General features: G+C 46.0%; 2 protein-coding genes across 4 annotated transcripts in view; both read right to left on the reverse strand.

Annotated features, from left to right (window-relative positions):
* TOX3 (TOX high mobility group box family member 3) overlaps positions 1 to 17,586 on the reverse strand; it is a 108,859-nt gene extending 91,273 nt beyond the window's left edge. For 2 of the 3 annotated variants that reach the window (XM_067020092.1, XM_059043708.2), the window contains exon 1: positions 16,266 to 16,508. In XM_067020092.1, the coding sequence (XP_066876193.1) occupies positions 16,266 to 16,352 (87 nt within the window). In that variant the 5' untranslated portion in view covers positions 16,353 to 16,508. Of the gene's footprint in view, positions 1 to 16,265; positions 16,509 to 17,475 lie in introns of those variants that run through there. The other variant, XM_067020094.1, reaches the window with a different exon arrangement.
* LOC136792985 (uncharacterized) lies at positions 16,425 to 17,300 on the reverse strand. The gene has a single exon (XM_067018368.1). It carries the CDS (start codon positions 17,298 to 17,300, stop codon positions 16,425 to 16,427), a length of 876 nt encoding a protein of 291 aa, XP_066874469.1.
* Positions 17,587 to 18,182: the final 596 nt, after the last annotated feature.

Genomic DNA, 18,182 nt, shown 5'->3' on the forward strand with positions numbered 1-18,182 from the left:
AGTATTTTAAGTATTTGTTCATAAGCTGCTTTTCTCCACAAAAGAATTGGGTGACTTTTAAAAGTACAATTGATTCTAAAGAGAGAGGTAATATTTCTAAGAATCAAGGCAAAAAAAAATTAAGAAAATAATAAAGCCAAGTTGACTAGCACTCAGGAATGCACATCCTACTCTTCTGGATAGTTATTAAATAAGTTTCATGCTGGACTCTAAGCTTCTTGACAGCCAATGCAAAGAAATGAGAATAACAAGATTAATATTACCCATTAGATAAAACTAAGTGATGTTTTTTCCAGCTCTTCCTGATACAGTAACCTAAAAAGATCCTCTGGTAAGTCATCCTTAAAAAAAAGACACTATAGGGCTTCCCTGGTGGCGCAGTGGTCGAGAATCCGCCTGCTGATGCGGGGGACACGGGTTCGTGCCCCGGTCCGGGAAGATCCCACATGCCGCGGAGCGGCTGGGCCCGTGAGCCATGGCCGCTGAGCCTGCGCGTCCGGAGCCTGTGCTCTGCAACGGGAGAGGCCACAACAGTGAGAGGCCCGCGTTCCACACACACACACACACACACACACACACACACACACACACACACAAAAGACACTATGAATATGTAATGGACTATAATTAAACAGAACCCCCAAAAAAGGATGTTCATGAAACTATTATTCATAATTCCACTCAATACGAAGTCCTAGGAGTGTGTAATCAATACCTGAGAGAGACCCAGTGAAGGCAACTGTGGAGTGGGGTGTACAACAGTGTGTCGTCCTAAGCATTCAGCTCTCAGGCTGGCAGAAGCCTCACATTAAGTTAGGTTATCTGGATGAATGGATGCACTGCATCTTTTTCAGGCCATTCTCCATAAATACATTATTTCTTAAAACAGTTTTTAATAGGGACTGAGCACCAGATTTAAGGGACTTCCCTGGTGGCGCAGTGGTTAAAATCTGCCTGCCAATGCAGGGGACACGGGTTTGATGCCCGGTCCAAGAGGATCCCACAGGCCGCGGAGCAACTAAGCCCGTGCGCCACAACTACTGAGCCTGAGCTCTAGAGATCAGGAGCCACAACTACTGAGCCTGTGCACCATAACTACTGAAGCCTGTGTGACCAGAGCCCATGCTCCCCAACAAGAGAAGCCACCGGAATGAGAAGCCTGCACACCACAATGAAGAGTAGCCCCTGCTCGCCGCAACCAGAGAAAGCCTGTGCGCAGCAACGAAGACCCAACATAGCCAAAAATAAATAAATAAATAATTTTTTTAAAGAAAGGACCATCATTTCTGATAAGAAACTAAAGGACAAGAATTCTGCATCAACCATCAAGTATGATGGCCAAACATCATCAGAAAAAAATTTCCCAGAAAGTTAAATTCTCATATATGGGTTATGCTACGCTGGGAAATTTTAGTAGTCAAGCAATGAGGTGTTGTCTATAGTCCAAAAGTTATCTGTTAACTTAGGGTTGAACTGGCCTCTTAAAAAAAAAAAATTCCCTTTTCTTTTTCCTCTCCACATCTGGACACTGTTTTTTGTCTCTCTTTCTAGATAAGAATCTTCTCAATCACTCTCAATTATTGTTACTCTTCTTGTCTTCTTTTGTCACTCTTCTTACTTTGCGTATTAGTCTATCAGAATTCCTTTAACCTGATTTGGTTTTCCTTCACTTGGTTTCTGTCCTGAACTTCCACAAGTTTCACCCTAATAAACACACAGGCTCAAGAATCATAGGGAAGCGGGATGGATGCCAACTATAACCTGCCATCTTGCACCTGCTCGAGTGCCAGTGTTTTCAAAGTGTCTTAACCATGAAAAGATGTTCAGATGATCAAAATGGTATATATCACAACTACAGTGTTTCCTAGGAATCTAGGATTAAGACAAGCCATAAAAAAAGGGAATGTGTAGTATAAAATTTAGCCCACTGGCAGTTAAAAACCTGTTAAGCCAAAGCCAGAATTGGAAACAGTATTTGAAACATTATTAATGCAGACAGAGCAAGGCTATTATGCCACCAAGAAAGTTATTTATTGTGAGCAACTGGGCTTTGAGGGCCAGCAAAAAGATCTATTTTAAATTAATATTTTCAAAACAACTGATATGTCTAAGCAATGCACGAAAATATTAAGACAGGCAATCCTACTTTGTGGTGCTGATCTATAACCACTGAAATGACCCTGAGCAGAACTCTAATGTTTAATAAAATTCAACAATCTTTTTCTAAGGAATTTTGTTTTTGCTTAATGTGGTTAACTTTGATACCAGATATGGAGGGTCTTCAATGTCAAGTTGAGGACAAAGCAACTTATCTTGTAGGCCAATACTCCCATATCAATTATGCATACTGGATTAATTTAATTGATATATAAATTTTTTTAATTTTAATCGTTTTGCATTCATTTTATGGGTAATTTTTACATGTTGCCAGCAATACAAGGTTCCCTTATGCAATAGTGATATGTTAAAAAGTGAGTCAATGTAAAAAAAATTTTAATAAATAATACTGGTGGTATGTAGATACGGCCAAAAGGAGGTGGCAAGTCTGAGGAAGCATTGGTATAAACAAAGACGAGCCATTGGAAGTGCTTTTAGAAGGAAAATGATGCTTAGACTAATATCCTTTTGAGGATCAAACCGAAGTGGAGTGCAGATTTGATTGCAGGTGGGAGAAATTTAGAAAATACAGAGTCAGTGAGGAGCTTGTGGCTATGGCAGAGGCCTTGGCTAGGACACTGGCAGTGGAAAGAAAGAAGACAGACGCAAAAGAGGTCATGAGAAGAAAAAAGAAGCCAGCGTGAAGAGTTACTGCCTTAAGGGAATGAACGGGGCCAAGTAATCACAATTAATATTTTGTATCTGAAAATGATGAGGGCATTGAGAGAAGTGGTGAAAACTTGAAGGGGAGCTCTGGGGCAGACAGATGCAGGTTTCCATATGGTTTATGTTTGATTTAAACTGATGGCAGGCAGGGAAGTGGTGATATCCTGTAGAGAGTTGCCATATAGGGGATGAGAAATGTAGATCAAGCCAGAGATGAAGATTTGAGGCCTTGGGGAAGACTGTAAAAAAAGCCCAAGTTCTTCCACCTCCCTGTATCCATGCCCCTTTGTCATGTGATTTTGCAGCAGCTCCTTTCAAGAAATGGAACCCACCTCCTCTCCCCTTGAATCTGGCTTTGGGCAGTAGAATGTGGTAGAAGGAACAGAATTTCTGAGCCTGAGCTCAAGGGCTCTCTGCACTTCTCAGAATGCTACTACCATGCAGGCACTTGTGTACATCTTGGCACGCTGGAGGGGAGAGACTACACATATGTGCAGGAGAAGCAAGGGGCCCCAGTGGACAGTCAGCCAACCTCCAGAAACAAAGCTTCACAGCCAACCTGCCACTGCCCACAAACACATTCGAGAATCCAGTCAAGATGAGAATAACTGCCCCACTGGGCCCAGACTAAACGACTGACTTGCAGAATCACAAGCAAAACATGTTTTTTGTTTTAAGCCACGAGGTTTGCTTTGTTACACAGCAACAGATAGCCGATACAAACAGCATCAGAGAGGGAACAGCTAAAGGCAGAAAGCAAGATCCACATACAAAGTGAAAATAATACAGGGGCAAAAGAGCAAGAAGCCAAGCTTTGGGAGGACATTCTCACTGCCTGGGAAGAGGAGGGAAAGCCGCAGACAAGACAACAGAGCAGGAGTACCCAAATATGTCAATACAATATTTGGGAACCAGAGACATGGGAGATCACAGGAGACAGAAGGATAGTCATCAGAAAAGCATAGCCCCAGGGCTTAGAGCAGGATCTAGCTTAAGTAGGCACTCCACATTCTTGGATGAATGAATGAAGTTTGATCGGACAAGGCAGAGCTCACAGGAGAAGAGGAAAAAGGTAGTGTCAGTAATGCAAGGAGGAACAGAAGCAGACTGCAGGGTGTTGAGGTGGGCCTGAGTGGGAAAGACATGGAACCCCAGGGAGAGATTTCTTGTTTGCGCCATTGTTCAGAGAGATGTTAAAATGAGGGTCCACAGAGTCGATGTGGATGGTCCTTTCTCTAGGACTCACAACTACCAGCATAGCCAGGACCAACAGCAACAGCATCACCTGGGAATGGGTTAGCGATGCCAACCCTCCGGCCCACCCAGACCCGCTGATCTGCGTTTTATCCTGACCCCCAGCTGACCTGCATGCATATCCCAGTTTGAGAAGCACTGCTCTGCGAGGTCCAGAGACAAGGAAGAAAGAATGTTTAATTACATCTTGAGAAAGTCATTCTGTTTTGAACTCCTTTCAAGCCCCCAGATAAAATCAAAGCCAGAGTCTCAGTCTGGTGCTAACACATCTTCCACACCTCCCTAACACTTGCAAATCCCCCTTTTCAACAAACAGAGAGCAGAGCCTGAGGCCAGCAAGGTCTCCAGTGAGCTCTCCAGAATACTGTTTACTCCCCTGGTATTTATCTTTAGGATTTTCTTCTATGTCTGGGAAGTGATAGGGTTTTCCATTTGTGATGGTCTTCATTTCACATTAATTTATGTAAGGGAAAAAAGTGACTTAAACAAAACCATGACATGTACTATAATGTGGATAGAATGAGGAGACAGCCAAAGCTGTGACAAGTGAGGTGGCCCTCAACAAACTGAAGATTGGAAAATCTGTAGCGGAGGTCAGAGGACATCTGGGCACATTTGAAAGTAGAATAAGGACTAAGACGGGAAAGATGGGAGCTGTCCGCAGAACCAATATCCAACAATCAGAAAGGGAACGACGCTGTTGGGGGAATTTCTCCCAAAGAGTAGAAACTGCTCTCCTCTGGGTCTGGATAAAAGAGAGAAGTGGTTCCTACATGAGTGAGGATGACACATGAGCAATTCCTAGCAGATAATATCAATGTTCCTCATGAAGTGAAAGATGAGAGTTCCCTCCTAAGAGTGAGGGGAGAGCTGGTCTGACTGTGACTTAAAAAGTGGAGAGGACTTGGACTCTCCGTTTGGAGAATGTCCAAGAGAATAAACAGATAAACAGAAGGACCCAAGTACACTCAGAGAGCTTTCGTTTTTAGTAAGGAAAACGGACACAGTGTTCAGTTACCCTAAAGTTGAGAAATGAGGCTGACCAAAGGCTGACACAGCCTACACAGCAAAAGGAGAGGGGGCTGAGGAAGCTGCCGTGTTTTCGCAGTCAAGGTTGCATGGTCAAGGGTAAAAGAAAGGGGCCAGAGGGTTAAGTGAGGAGAAAGGATGTAAAGAACTGCCGGTTTCTGGGGAAGAAGATTTGGTGAATGTGTGGATACGATGAGTCACAGGTAAGCTGGGTTTGATCAAAAAGGAAACCCATCAGTTGAAAAACAATCTAGTTTTAAAAAACGCAACTGAAGATTGACTCGTGCGCAAAACTCTATTGCCCAAGAGTTAGGACTTGAGAAGTGGCAGTGTAAAAAGTCAAGAGGTATTTTGAAAAGAAGAGAAATTTGGGCCTAAAATATAGGTAATCAATTAATATTAGGACATTGGATTTGCAGTTCCTACAAAGACACAGATCAATCGTCGGGTATTTTAAGCATGCCCAAAATAAAACCCCAAAGCTGGAGAAAGGATTGAAAAGATAGCACAGTGTATCTCTTTCACCAAAAGAGGACCCTCCCAGGAGCAAATAAAACCTAAAATATTGAATGAAGTTTAGCAAAATACAATATTACATTTTGTACACAAAATCTCCAACTTTGAGATACCCAAAAGGGTTCCTTGGACCTCACCCATCACTCACTCATGGGCACTCACCCCTGCTTCTGCAGAAACTGAGTGTCCCCTGGGCACGTGGCCAGCCACAACCTGGCAGTCACAGGTGTGGCCATGTGTCTCAGTTCTGGCCAGTGAGAAATAAGCAAGTGTCCTGTGGCAGCTTCTGGAGACCTCCCGTGACCACATTTCCTTCCTGCTGGTTGGACCACGATGATGACTGCCACTCTACCTTGGACCATAATGACAAGAGTCACATGAAAGTTAGAGACAGCTTGGGTCCCAGATGTCTATGAAGCCCGCATAACAGCCCAGAACTACTCACCTCTGGTCTTCATTAGGGACAAGAGAAAATCTATCTCATTTAAGCCACTGTTTCTCAAGTGGTTTGGGGGTGTTACTGTTTATTTGGGGGGTTTTTTGTTTTGTTTTTATTTGGCCGCACTGCACAGCTTGTGGGATTTCAGTTCCCCAACCAGGGAAGGAACCTGGGCCCTCGGCAGTGAGAGTGCAGAGCCCTAACCACTGGACCACCAGGGAATTCCCTCAAGCTTTTTTTCTGTTACTTGCAGGTGAACCCTAACTAACAGGCCTTTCTTTGCCTGCATTGGAGTTTCCCCTTCCTTGACCATTTCTGGAACACTTTCACCAAACCAACCATTGGCTTCTGCCTAGAACATCTCCCTATGTACACATATTCACACACACACACACACACACACACACACACACACGAATTTCATGAACACTCACATATGCACACCTGCTCTTCTACCAAACTAGAGGTCTCTTGAAGGCAGACCACATCTAATCTCAGCCCCTCACAAGAAGTGCATTCCTAATAAATACTTGGTAAATAACAATGATGACATTTGCATTAAATAAGCACAGGCTATTTCTGGTTTCCACAAAGAATAAGAAACATGGACAACTCAAATCCTCAAAAATCATCAAAATTGTCAAGCTTCACTTCATTTAGCAGTTTAAATGGACTTTTTTTTTTTTTTTACTACCTCACGCCCACTTCCCTTTGCTGTGACATCAGCATTTTGCTCTCCCTCTGAGGATCCGTTGCTCCCGACTCTTGGCCTATGTGGTTTCCATGGGGCTGCCAGTATGCGCCCCTGATCCTGAGATGGATATGTGATGTTGGCCCTGGGCACGTGACCCAAGTCTGTCCAATGAGACTCAGTGCAGAGGAGGTATAGAAACCAGCAGGGAAGAGAATCTCCCCTTCTTGGGGAAGCTGAGCTGTGCAGGTGTGACTTGGAGCTGCTACTGAACATCTTCCCACCACCCAAGTATAACCTGACTAAGAAGCCAAACAGATGAAAACAGAACTAATATAAAGGAATCTTGACAGCATCCCTTTGTAACACCTGGATCCAGCTATGCCTGAAGCAAAACTTACAACCCCTTTTCTATTTAACTCAGTTTGAGGACTTTTCCCCACTTGGAGTCCGAAGAATTTTTACTTATACAACAGTTCAACCACTTCTCCATTAAACATTGTTGTTAGAATTTTTTGAGTAAGCCAAATAATGAGTTGAGTTTCTCCCTGGAGACAGGCATAAAGGAGTAGCAAAACAGATCTACTAGTACGCTTTATGAGTACTCAATAGTTCTAAATTTAACTCATCCTTTTTTTGAGAAAAACCAACTTCCAACCAAACATACATATGTCATAAAAGTGTTCTAGCCAGGTCAGCATTTGAGACTTCTCCTTCCTATACCTAGAAGATTTTTAAAAGAAAGTGGAAAAAATTTGTTATTCTGCAGCACACCAAAATCCCCTGCTCATTACAAATTAGCTGTAGTAATTGCTGGAAAAATCTCACAATATAGTACAGTTACACTACATCAATTTAAAATATTTTGAAAACTCCCTTCCATTACAATATTTAATATAATTCTTCTATATAAACAATTTATAGTCAATGTAGAAAAGGCCACATTAAACTCACAAGATATGGAATAGAAGGGCCCACCTTAAAAATCTATCTCCTCCAAAAGAACGAATCTATATCATTCAAATATGTATTTAGAGTGAAGTCCAAACACTTCTTGATATTGGCCAATTTCTTTAACTTATGCATTATCAAGACATGACAAGTATCCTTTTATTAACAAAGTAAAATTAAATTAAGATTAAAGATAGAATGTTAGTCATACAAGAAGGGCCATTTTCCAATGGCTAATGTGTTTTATACAAGAGTGGAACATATCTAAAAGAACATGGCCTCCCAAAGGAAGGGATTAGGATACAAACCTAGGAGACAAAGAAAATAAAATGACCTACTACAAAGAGAGAAGATAAAACCTGTCAGAAGCTCATGCAGACCTTGAATAAGAACCTCTACTTCTTTTATTTTAATAGGGTTTTTTTTAAAGAGTGCTGAATCCACCTTTAAAATACACTGAATTTATAAGCATACTTAGCAGAAATCCTGTCCTTCCTTATTAACCACACTCAAAACAGATTCCCCAAGATACCTATGACATCATGAACATGTCACAAAATCCAGTTTGAAGTTGCATCTCTTACACAAAGAAAAACACATGAAATGTTTTAATTCATAAATGGCTGATGTGGTTGTAAAGTATGGTATTGCAAATTCGGCATTATTCCCACTTGATGATAGCCATTTAAGACTGTTTCTTTCCAAATAACTGTTAAGACAGAAAAGATATTATCATCTCACACACACACACACACACACACACACACACACACTCCTTTTTTATACCAACCTTGTCATGATACAGTAAGATTTCCAAATTTTCTGAGTTTCACATGTTACATCCTAAAATACTGCCTCCCTAACTGGGAAGTTGGATTACCAAACACAGCACCAGCCAACCCTCAAGACCAAGGATGCGTCCTTGCCACCCCGTCTCCTTACTCAGAGAAGTCACTTCTGTTTCCAGCGCCGTATCACTTACAGGAAGCTCCCGACTTTGGTTCTCCAACCCTGAGCTCTCTGAGTTCCAAGTCACGGGTAGGTTCCAGGGCACCTACTTGACATCTCTGTGGGAATGTTCCACCAAAATATCCCATATCAGCGTTATCTTTCCTTCAACCCCAGCTTCTCCTCTGGTCTCTCTGCTTCTGTTCGAAGTCCTAACATTCATTCAGGTCCCCAGTTCAAACACCCTGAGTCATCTCCGCCTCCTTTTTCTCCTTCCTAAGCTACAGAGATGCTCTGTTCGGTGCCCTCCTCTCCTTCACATCCATATTCACATCTCCTTAGTTCAAATCCTTCTCGCACCTTTATCTCGACTGGTTAGTGGCGTCCTCCCTGGTCCCCGCCGTCCGCCACCTCCTGTCGGGCCCCACGCTAATCTAGTCAAAAAGTCAGATTCATCTTCACAAAATTCAACCCCTACCACACGCTAGCCCACTCAAAATTCTGCAAACGTGCTCAGCAGCAGACACGGGTGTCCTTTCAACAGCCTCCTTCCTTGCTAACAGAGCGTAACATCAATTATGCTCATGTGACAAGTGTCCAGCCCCAGGGGATGACATGGGATTGGTCTATGCTGATCACAGCAATCCCCTTCTTCTTTGCCAATGACTGTCCGAGGGTGGACATGTGATCCATTTCTGAACAGTAAGACGAAAGAGTCTAGTTGAACTGTTTCCAAGAGAGCTATTCTTTCTTTCTTTTTTTTTTTTGGCGGTACACGGGCCTCTCACTGTCGTGGCCTCTCCGTTGCGGAGCACAGGCTCCGGACGCGCAGGCTCAGCGGCCATGGCTCACGGGCCCAGCCGCTCCACTGCATGTGGGCTCTTCCCGGACCAGGGCACGAACCCGCGTCCCCTGCATCGGCAGGCGGACTCTCAACCACTGCGCCACCAGGGAAGCCCCACTATTCTTTCTTAGTAAGAGATGTGTAGAAAGAGAAAGTGCTCCTCTACTACCACCCACACCACTACCCTGCTTCTCATTTTGCATGCTATCGTGTGAGGATATGACACCTAGAGCTACAGCAGCCAACCTGTGACCATGAGGAGAATGTTGAAATTCCAAGGATGGCGGAATAAAGAGAAAAGTAAAGGGGGTCCTTGAAGACATGATTGAACCATCCAAAACAGCCTGAAATGGCCTACCTAAAGACTTAATAGTAAACAAATGTCCTTAGGGTTTATGCACTGTTTGGTCGTTCTGTTACCTGCAGCCCCAAGCATTCTAGCCGATAAACTTACAAAGAACAAACTACTTCCCTTACCACTGAAGGCCCTCTGTGCCATGCCACTCACAGCATGACATCATCACCTGAGAGCCCCACCCCAGACCTATGATTCAGAAACTCTAGAGGTAAAGTCCAATGGACTGTGTTACAAAAAGCACTCTGGGTATTACTCATGTATGCTAAAGTCTGAGGAGCACGGCTCTACATAATATGATCACAAATTACTCTTTTCCATTTCATCTACTATCCTACATACCGCAAGGAACACTGGGTCTGTATTTCTCCGATGACAGTGACCTCATTTCACTAGGTCTGAGCATCATTTGATGCTCGCTTAATTTCATCTCTTTCTAATCAAAGTTTTCAAACTCAAAGCCTCCTGGGACCTGGGAGGTATACGGAAGGCTAAGTATGAAGAGGAGGGAGTGGAGAGGACCACGGTGAACTGTGGAGTACATAGCCATCTGAATCAGGGCAACTGGCAGATGATGCCACGCGAGGGTACAGGTCCAGTATTTATGATGAAAGACAAACTGGAAATCCAGATTTATATGCAAAGATTTTTAGAAACGGACAACTAATTTATTTTTTTTAATACTGGTGCAAAGTAAACAAAAGAAGTCCTCAAGTGGATTCAATGTCCCCTTGACAGTTTGTGACCTGGAGTAGATAGTTCTTGAAATAACCACACACACTTTGAATGCTGTGGCCACGTACAACCATTGACTTCACCTGAAATGACTAGAAGTAACATTCTTAGGATTCACCGAGCACAGGGTTCTCATCAATATTCCACTGGCTGACGTGGCAAAATGGGGAGTTTCTGGACCTCAAGTTTGTGTCAGCAGGACTGCTTTATCCGTGAGTCACCATAGACTGGACACCTAGAACTATAAGCTTCTCAGGAGCCTACAGAAATGTTAAAAATGTAGAAAAAAGTAATTGGCCACACAGCACAGAAGCAAGTGTGTGTGCACGCACACGCACACGCTACAAAATTAAAACTAATAGATGCTCAATTAAATGCCTACAAAATACAAACATAAGCCACCTAATCAACATCAACTCAGATGTGGTATCATGTCATAGTGTATTAAATGCAGGATGTGGAGGGGAGCCCAAATCAATAGGGCTTAGGAATTGCCGAGGGCCTCAAAAGGCCCTGAGTGCCCACCAGGAACCAACCTTTCTGTCCTAGGTCTTGTCTTCTTTATAGCAATCACAACTTCGTACCCAGTTTTACTGCCCCTGGACATTGCTCACTTCAGGATCCTCAGCCTAAAACAAAGTTTCCAACCATAGCTGCATGTTGGAATCACCCAGGGAGCTTTTAAACACACTACTGCCTGGATCCCATCCCCAGAGATTCTTACTGAATTAGGCTGGGTTACCCCAGACTAATACCCCAGGCTGAGCTTGAGTATCTTCTACAAGCCTCCTCCTACCCAACCATGGCTGAAGCCAGGGCTGAGACCCCACTGTTCCAGAAGCATTTCCAGAAACATTCTCTGAGATAGTCATCCTTCCAGTTAGGCCATCTTGATTTTCTTTCTACTGCCTTGGCTTGGAACAAAGGAAGATCACGGTACCATCAGTGGACCGATTATCTAGAACAGGGGTTGGCAACCTTTTTCTATAAGTAATAAATGTTTTAGGCTCTGCAAGCCATGCAGTCTCTGTCACAATGACTCAACTCCCGCCACTGTGGCATGAAAGCAGCCACAGAGAAGATGTAAACAAATGAGTGGGGCTGTGTTCCAATAGAAGTTTATTTATGGACACAAAAGTCAATTTCATGTAGTTTTCACAGTCACGAAATATTAATCTTCTTTTGAATTCTTTCAACAGTTTAAAACGCAAAAACCAACCTTAACTTGCAGACCCGTGACCTGTGGGCTGCAGTTTACCAACTCCTGACCTAGAATGACTATTCCATTGGCTTGAGACCATAAAACTAACGAATGATAGAATCCAAATTATTAGATTAGAACTACACTGAAAGTGGTTAAATTATATCTCCTCCGCTCACTCAACTGAATTATCCACATAGTCGAACACTGTAGTAGAACTGCCCACATAGTTGAACGTAAACTAGAAATGATTTATTTAAAAATGATTTTTGAATCTTCATCTGCATATGAGTGTGTTAAGACAGAAGTTGCAAAGGAGCAGTACACAGGCATGCTTTGAGGGTCCCACATAATGATTTCAAGGATTTGTTACTTTGCAGCCAATACTTAAAATTCAGGATATTTCCCATAAAAACCCAGATTATCATTTTCTTGGAAAAAAAAGAATCGCAGAATGTGGAGATACTGGGTCAAATGTTGGCATGGCAACAATCTACTAATGCTGAGCAAGGCTCCCTCTTTAAATGGGGCACGTTCTCCACTTGACCACAACCTCTAGCTTCATGAAGGTTACCTGGCTGTCCCTACAGACAGAGTGTATGACCCTTGCTCTAAGGTCCCTAAAAAAACATTTTATTTCTTTCACAATGTGGTTTCCACATCTTGGCTAAACACCTGACATGGAAACCTCTCCATCTGCTCTCAAAATTCAACACCCCCACACTCCGGACCCTAGAAAAAAAATCATGAGTTCTCATGCCAGTGCAAGATATCCACTTAAGGAGAGTTTCAATCAAAGCCCCGTTCCCTCTCAATATGTTCTCAACTTGAACCATGGTCTCCAATAAGGTAGACCAATGACAAACCACCCTTCAGTTCCTCTTATTCGTCAAGCTAGCCAACGTAGAGCCCCATGAGGTGGAGGGAAAGTGCTCACATCAGAACATCTTAATTAAGCAGAGTGATCAATAACACATATAAGAATTAGAAAGCAATGTTTGGGACAGATGGAGTTACAACAGCATAGGACTATTCTACACAGGGTAAGAAGTCAATAGCCATATTTTGAAAGGGGGTGGGGGAAGCCCTAAGAATATGCGGAAAAGCTAGTAACTAGAGTTTAGTCCAAACTCATTATTAACCCAATGCATGATTTTACCTGGCTTACACCCACATTAAATGTAACAGTGTATTTGGGGCGGGAGGGGGGGTGAGGAGAGCAGACTTCTGACCTCTACATGCCGATTGATGTGCTGCATATTATCTTCTTACTGGTGAATACAAATTGAACCCAGGGAAAGAAAAGTTCCAGATATATAGACAATGGGTCACTAATTCACTTGAATAACATAAGGCTTTTTTTAAAAAAAAGATATAGGTGTTAGTCTAATGTGTTAGCTGCATCAGAAAAAGAAACGTTCAAACAGTAGATTTTCCACTTGAAATTAAAATGGAAATTAGCCCTGAGGAAACAGAGATGACTTTAAGTTTATACATCAGTGGCTGGTTCATGAATTATTAACTGATTTTAATGATCCTGGCTATATTTTATTTGAAGTTATTCTCCTACTTGCAATGACTTTTGAACCCTCAAAACTCTTTCATCCATTCTCCATAGACAGAGTACACACTTTCATGAGCGCTGACATTTAAAAAGGATCCACATACTCACAGAATGTGAAGATAATACACATGCATATAAGTTATACAAAGGACTCGGGTCATTTGTTAAAGAGAGAAATGAATGAAACCCTATTATTCACGGTTTGTAAATAAATTTAACGATAAGCGCTAACTTTTCCCTTGTTAAGCCTGGAGCGGAGGGTTCTGTATTTCTTCTAAAGTTTCCCAGATGGTCGTTAAAACAAGAAAGGGCAGAAACAGACTTTCTTTGAAAGCCATCACTTCCCATCCGGAAAGATAACGCACATGATCAAAAGTTAAGTCTTAAAAGATTAATGATTACAGGTGTTTTCAAATAAGATACATGCATGTCTTTGTACGCTGGTTTTTACATTTTCAATATAAATCTATTGAATAACGTCACTTCAGACACACAAGTTAGCTATGAAATGAAATGCTATAAACCTTTAACTAGCACTTGCTGTTTTATACCCATGAAGTTAATACTTCTTCTTCTACTGCATTCTCCCCATAAGGAAAAATTACGGGGAGTAAGGTTGGGTTTTTCACTTCTGAAATTAAGAGTAGAAAAATACAGTATCGTGGCTCAATTTAAAGATTATTGTATTTTTATCTGCAAGGAATGAAATGCAAACATCCCTTAAAATAAGTACAATCTGATTTCTACCAATATTAAGCACTAACTTTCATAAGTTGGGTACACAGAGCACTTAAGACGACAGATTGCTGAATAACTAAGAAACCGAGTTATTTCAGGAGAATCGCTGCATTAGGAAAATATGACAGCAATCCAACTTGCATCCTCACTCCTGAAATTGAACAAGCATCTCAATAAATATTGTCTGTTTTTAAGCTTTCTAGACGCTCCCAGAAGTAAATGTTCTGAGTTTAAATTGACTCGAAATAGCCTTTCTCAAAAAACAAAAAGAGACACACACAAAACACCCACAATTTCCTCTGGTCCCTTGAAGTACCCTTGGGATCCTAGTGAACAGAGAGATTTGCCACGCATTGCAGTGACTGGATTAGTACAAAAGGTTTCTATTTTGGTGTCATTCGAGTGTTGCTGATCTTAAATCAGAGAAAGAAGTAGTTACATTAGGCAAGGTAATGGCTTCCAAAAATAAGAGCATGCCCAGCTATACAAGGCTTGAATACACAAGGCTAAGTTGTAAGGAGATAAATAATACCCCACTGGAACAATTAGGTGGATTCTCAGAAACACTACATACTTAATTAGGCTGCCTAAGTCCCTAACTGAGCATACGTGGGAGACTTTTTCAAGCATTTAATAACTTGAGTAAATCCAAAATCAGAGGGCCGAAACTAAACCTTAACTCTGGCTACAGGGATAGGCCTTTTCTTGCTTCTCTTTCAATGCTTAATGTATCACTCTAGGAATTTTGAGAGCATGAACGCCCACCATCACCAACGGGTTAAAACACACTGAATGATGTCCCTTCCTTCTATACTTGTTGAGAGGCCCCTCCGTGCCAGGCGCAGAGCTGGGTGATGATGCCACAGGGGAGAGGGGTGAGGAAGAGAGACCCTAACGGTGTTTCACAAAGTTCAGCACTGGAGTTGGAAACGGAGTATAAACAAACAGAAAGGAACACGAGCCTCCATCAGCCACGGGGCACAGAAAACTGTTCCTCACTCTTAGATACAAATCCTCCTTTTCCTGCTATGTATTCATTAGTTTTGTATAGCACCTTTCTTTCTGCAGGCTCCTTATTTCCTCCTCTGTTATCCAAGCAATCATAAACAAACTGCGATTTGAAAGAAAAAGGAGGGGAGGAGGGAGGAGCAGAGGGGAAGGAGAAAGAAAAACCACATTCAAAAGGCACAGGCCATCCAGGGCACAGCTCTTTCTCGGAATATCGCCCTCGGGGTGACGTTTCCTCTAAAGCTTGGCCTTGGGGGCTGCAGGAAAGGATAGAGAACGGGAGTCCGCGCTGCGCTGGCCCAAGGGCCGCGGTTCTCGCACCGACTCGCCGCTCCGAGCTGCGGCCAGCTTGCCCTTCTGAGATCCACCTTTGGCCACCTGAAACGCTGGGTCCTCGAAGTTGGAACAGGGGGAGGTGAAGGAGGTGGGGTAACCCAGGGCGTGGTGTGGAGGTCTCCAACCCTGATCTCCCCGAAATGCCAAACTTACCCCTCCCCCCAAAACGAAAGATAAGAAGCCACTTGTGCTAACCAGGGAGGGGCGGGCACCTCCACTGCATGGTCCAGAGCGCCCTAGCGAGAGGGCAGCAAAGACCACCTGCGGGGGTCCCACCACTTCGCGGCTCCCCTCTTCCCCCATCCAGGGCACGCTCAAAAGTTAGTTCCTTTCCTTCGCTAAGCGGCCCTGGGTCCAGCTCTCGGGGGCGTGGGGGAGGTGAGATGGGCTGGGAGGGGGGCGGCGAAGTCATCAGACCACGAGATGGGGGACTCCTGCGTTGCCCCCCCCCAAACTCAGGGGGACTGCGATCGTGTTTACTAATAACAACAACAAAGAATCACACGCGAGTCCCCCTTGCAGTTCTTGGGCTGCTATTCCCTTCTTTGGGGCAGCCAAAGAGCATCGGCCGGGTGGTGGGGGGGGGGGGGGAGAGATAGTGGGAGGAGAGGCGGAGGGGAGAGGGGAGCGCCGGCTGATGGACAAAAAGGGGGGGTGGGAAGGGGACAGAAAGAGTAGAGCGGGAGAGTTGGACAGAAATGAAGGCGCAAAGGGAAAGGAGCGGAGAGGGGAAAGAAAAGTGCAGCAGGCGGAGAACTGGAGCGCGAGGCGCGCCCGGGATGGGGAGGTGGCCCCCGACCCGCCGCCCCCCGGCCCTGGCCCGGCCCGGTCACCTTGCTGTAGCCGTAGTACCCCAGGCACTGCGCGAAGTCCAGGCCGGCGGGGTCCCCGGCCGCCGCGGGGTAGAATCTCACATCCATGCCGGAGCCGGGCCCGGGGCCGGGGGCCGGGACTGGGGCTCGCCGGGACCGGTGCCCGCCTCCTCGAAGCCGCTAGATCCACCGTCGGGGGCGCCCGGCCGGGGTTGTCCGGGGGGCGGCGCGCGGGACTTGGGCCGGAGGGGCGCCGCGACCGGGAGCCAGAGGAGCCCGGGAGCCGCGGCCGCCGCACACAAAGGCGCGGCCACGCGAGCCGCGGGAGAGCGGGAGGCGGCCCGGGGGACGCGCCCCGCCGGGGCACCAAGGCAGCGCTGCGCACCGGCCGGGCGCCCGGGGCGCGGGGCGCGGCGCGGGGGCCCGGGGCGGCGCGGCGAGTTCAGGTGCGCGGGGCGAGGCTGGGACGGCGACGGCGGCGGCGGCGGCTGGCCCCGCTCCTCCTCCTCCTCCCCGGGCGGACTGAGGAGAGGAGCCGCGGAGACAAGGGGCCCGGCCCCTCCCCTCCTTCTCCCCCTCCTGTCTCCCTCCGCCGCCGGTCCCCTCCCCGCGCCGCCGCCGCTCCGCCCCTCCCACCGCGGGCAGCTGGCGCGCCGCCCGCCCCGCCGGTGCGCTCTCGGCCCGGACCGCCTCCGGGCGCGCGGACCCCGCCCCGCCGGCCCCTGCCCCGCGCGGCCCCTCGCGGCTCACCCCGCGCCTCGCGCAGCCCTCGACCGCCCCGTCGCCCGCGCTGCGGCCTCCCCCTCTCCGGGGCCCCTCTTCTTCCCACCGCGCCCCCCTTCCCTCTCCGGTCCTCTTTGTCCCCGCTGCCTCGGAGCGCTCCTCGCTCCCCTCCTTCCCTCGGCCGCTTCGGCCAGTCCCGTGCCCGATGTGGACCCCCGCCCCCTTTCGGACCCCCGCTGCCCTGGGCCCCCGGCTCCTGCCAGCAGCATCCACGCGCCGTCCGCTCCCTTCCCACCACTCCTCTTTCCCTCGGTTTCCACTCCTCGTCCCCATGCCTTCCTCGTGGGTCCCCCGGTCCCTCTACCCCACTCCGCCTTCCCCCACGAGTGTCCCCTTCTTGGAGGCACCTAACCCAGCAGGTAATCGGCAAGATTGCCTCCGAAGAGCCGGGAGCTGGGAGCCCTGTGTACACCTGTGGTGTTTTCCAGGAGGGGTATGGGGGCCTGACCTTTCACAGGTAGGCAGACTTGAAGCTCCCCGGGTTAAGCCTCATGTCGCTTCTCTTCGTATTTTCTTTGCTCTTGTTTGTATTCGAAAGGCATTTGAGTAACTGGATCTAGGCGGATCACTCACCGCTCTCTGAGAGAAAATGTCCCTATTTTCCTAAAAGGTTCTGGGTGATTAACTTCTTCACAGTGCACTCACCCCCCCACCCACCCCCCTTGATTTCTTTCTCTTTCTTTAAGCTACATCTCCCCCCCCCCCTTGCTTTGGGCTCATCTGACAGTTTGGCCCTCAGCCTTGGCGAAGGGAAGGGATTTGCTACCAGATGAGAACGTTAAGGAGAGGCTGTGAGATTTGCCCCCCTCCCCAATATGGTTGTCTGGTAACTGCTTTAACAGGAAGGGAGAAATTTACAAATATTTTAGCTGACACTCACTCACACTTTCGTCCCTGATCACACTTTGCTGGCCCACGGCCTGAAGTTTTTCAGACAAGCATCACAGGACTTTCTCTTCATTTCGTCTGTTCTCCAAAATAGGCACCCTGGCTTGGTGACACCTTGTGTATGTACCTTTGCCCAATATTATCTTTCTGGAACCAAGCAGGAAAAATAAACTTCAATTAGGCGAAAGTTTGTGTATTTGCTCTTCTCTTAGCAGAGTCGGGTGTTTGGAGACTGCGTGAGAGAGCGGTGTGTATTCAGGAAAGGAA

The sequence above is a fragment of the Kogia breviceps genome, chromosome 18 (genome assembly GCF_026419965.1).
Source record: "Kogia breviceps isolate mKogBre1 chromosome 18, mKogBre1 haplotype 1, whole genome shotgun sequence".
Lineage (NCBI taxonomy): Eukaryota > Metazoa > Chordata > Mammalia > Artiodactyla > Physeteridae > Kogia > Kogia breviceps.

Excerpts from the sequence above, each read along its gene's own strand:
- LOC136792985 (XM_067018368.1), bottom strand. The coding sequence starts at position 17,300 with ATGGGGACGAGGAGTGGAAACCGAGGGAAAGAGGAGTGGTGGGAAGGG.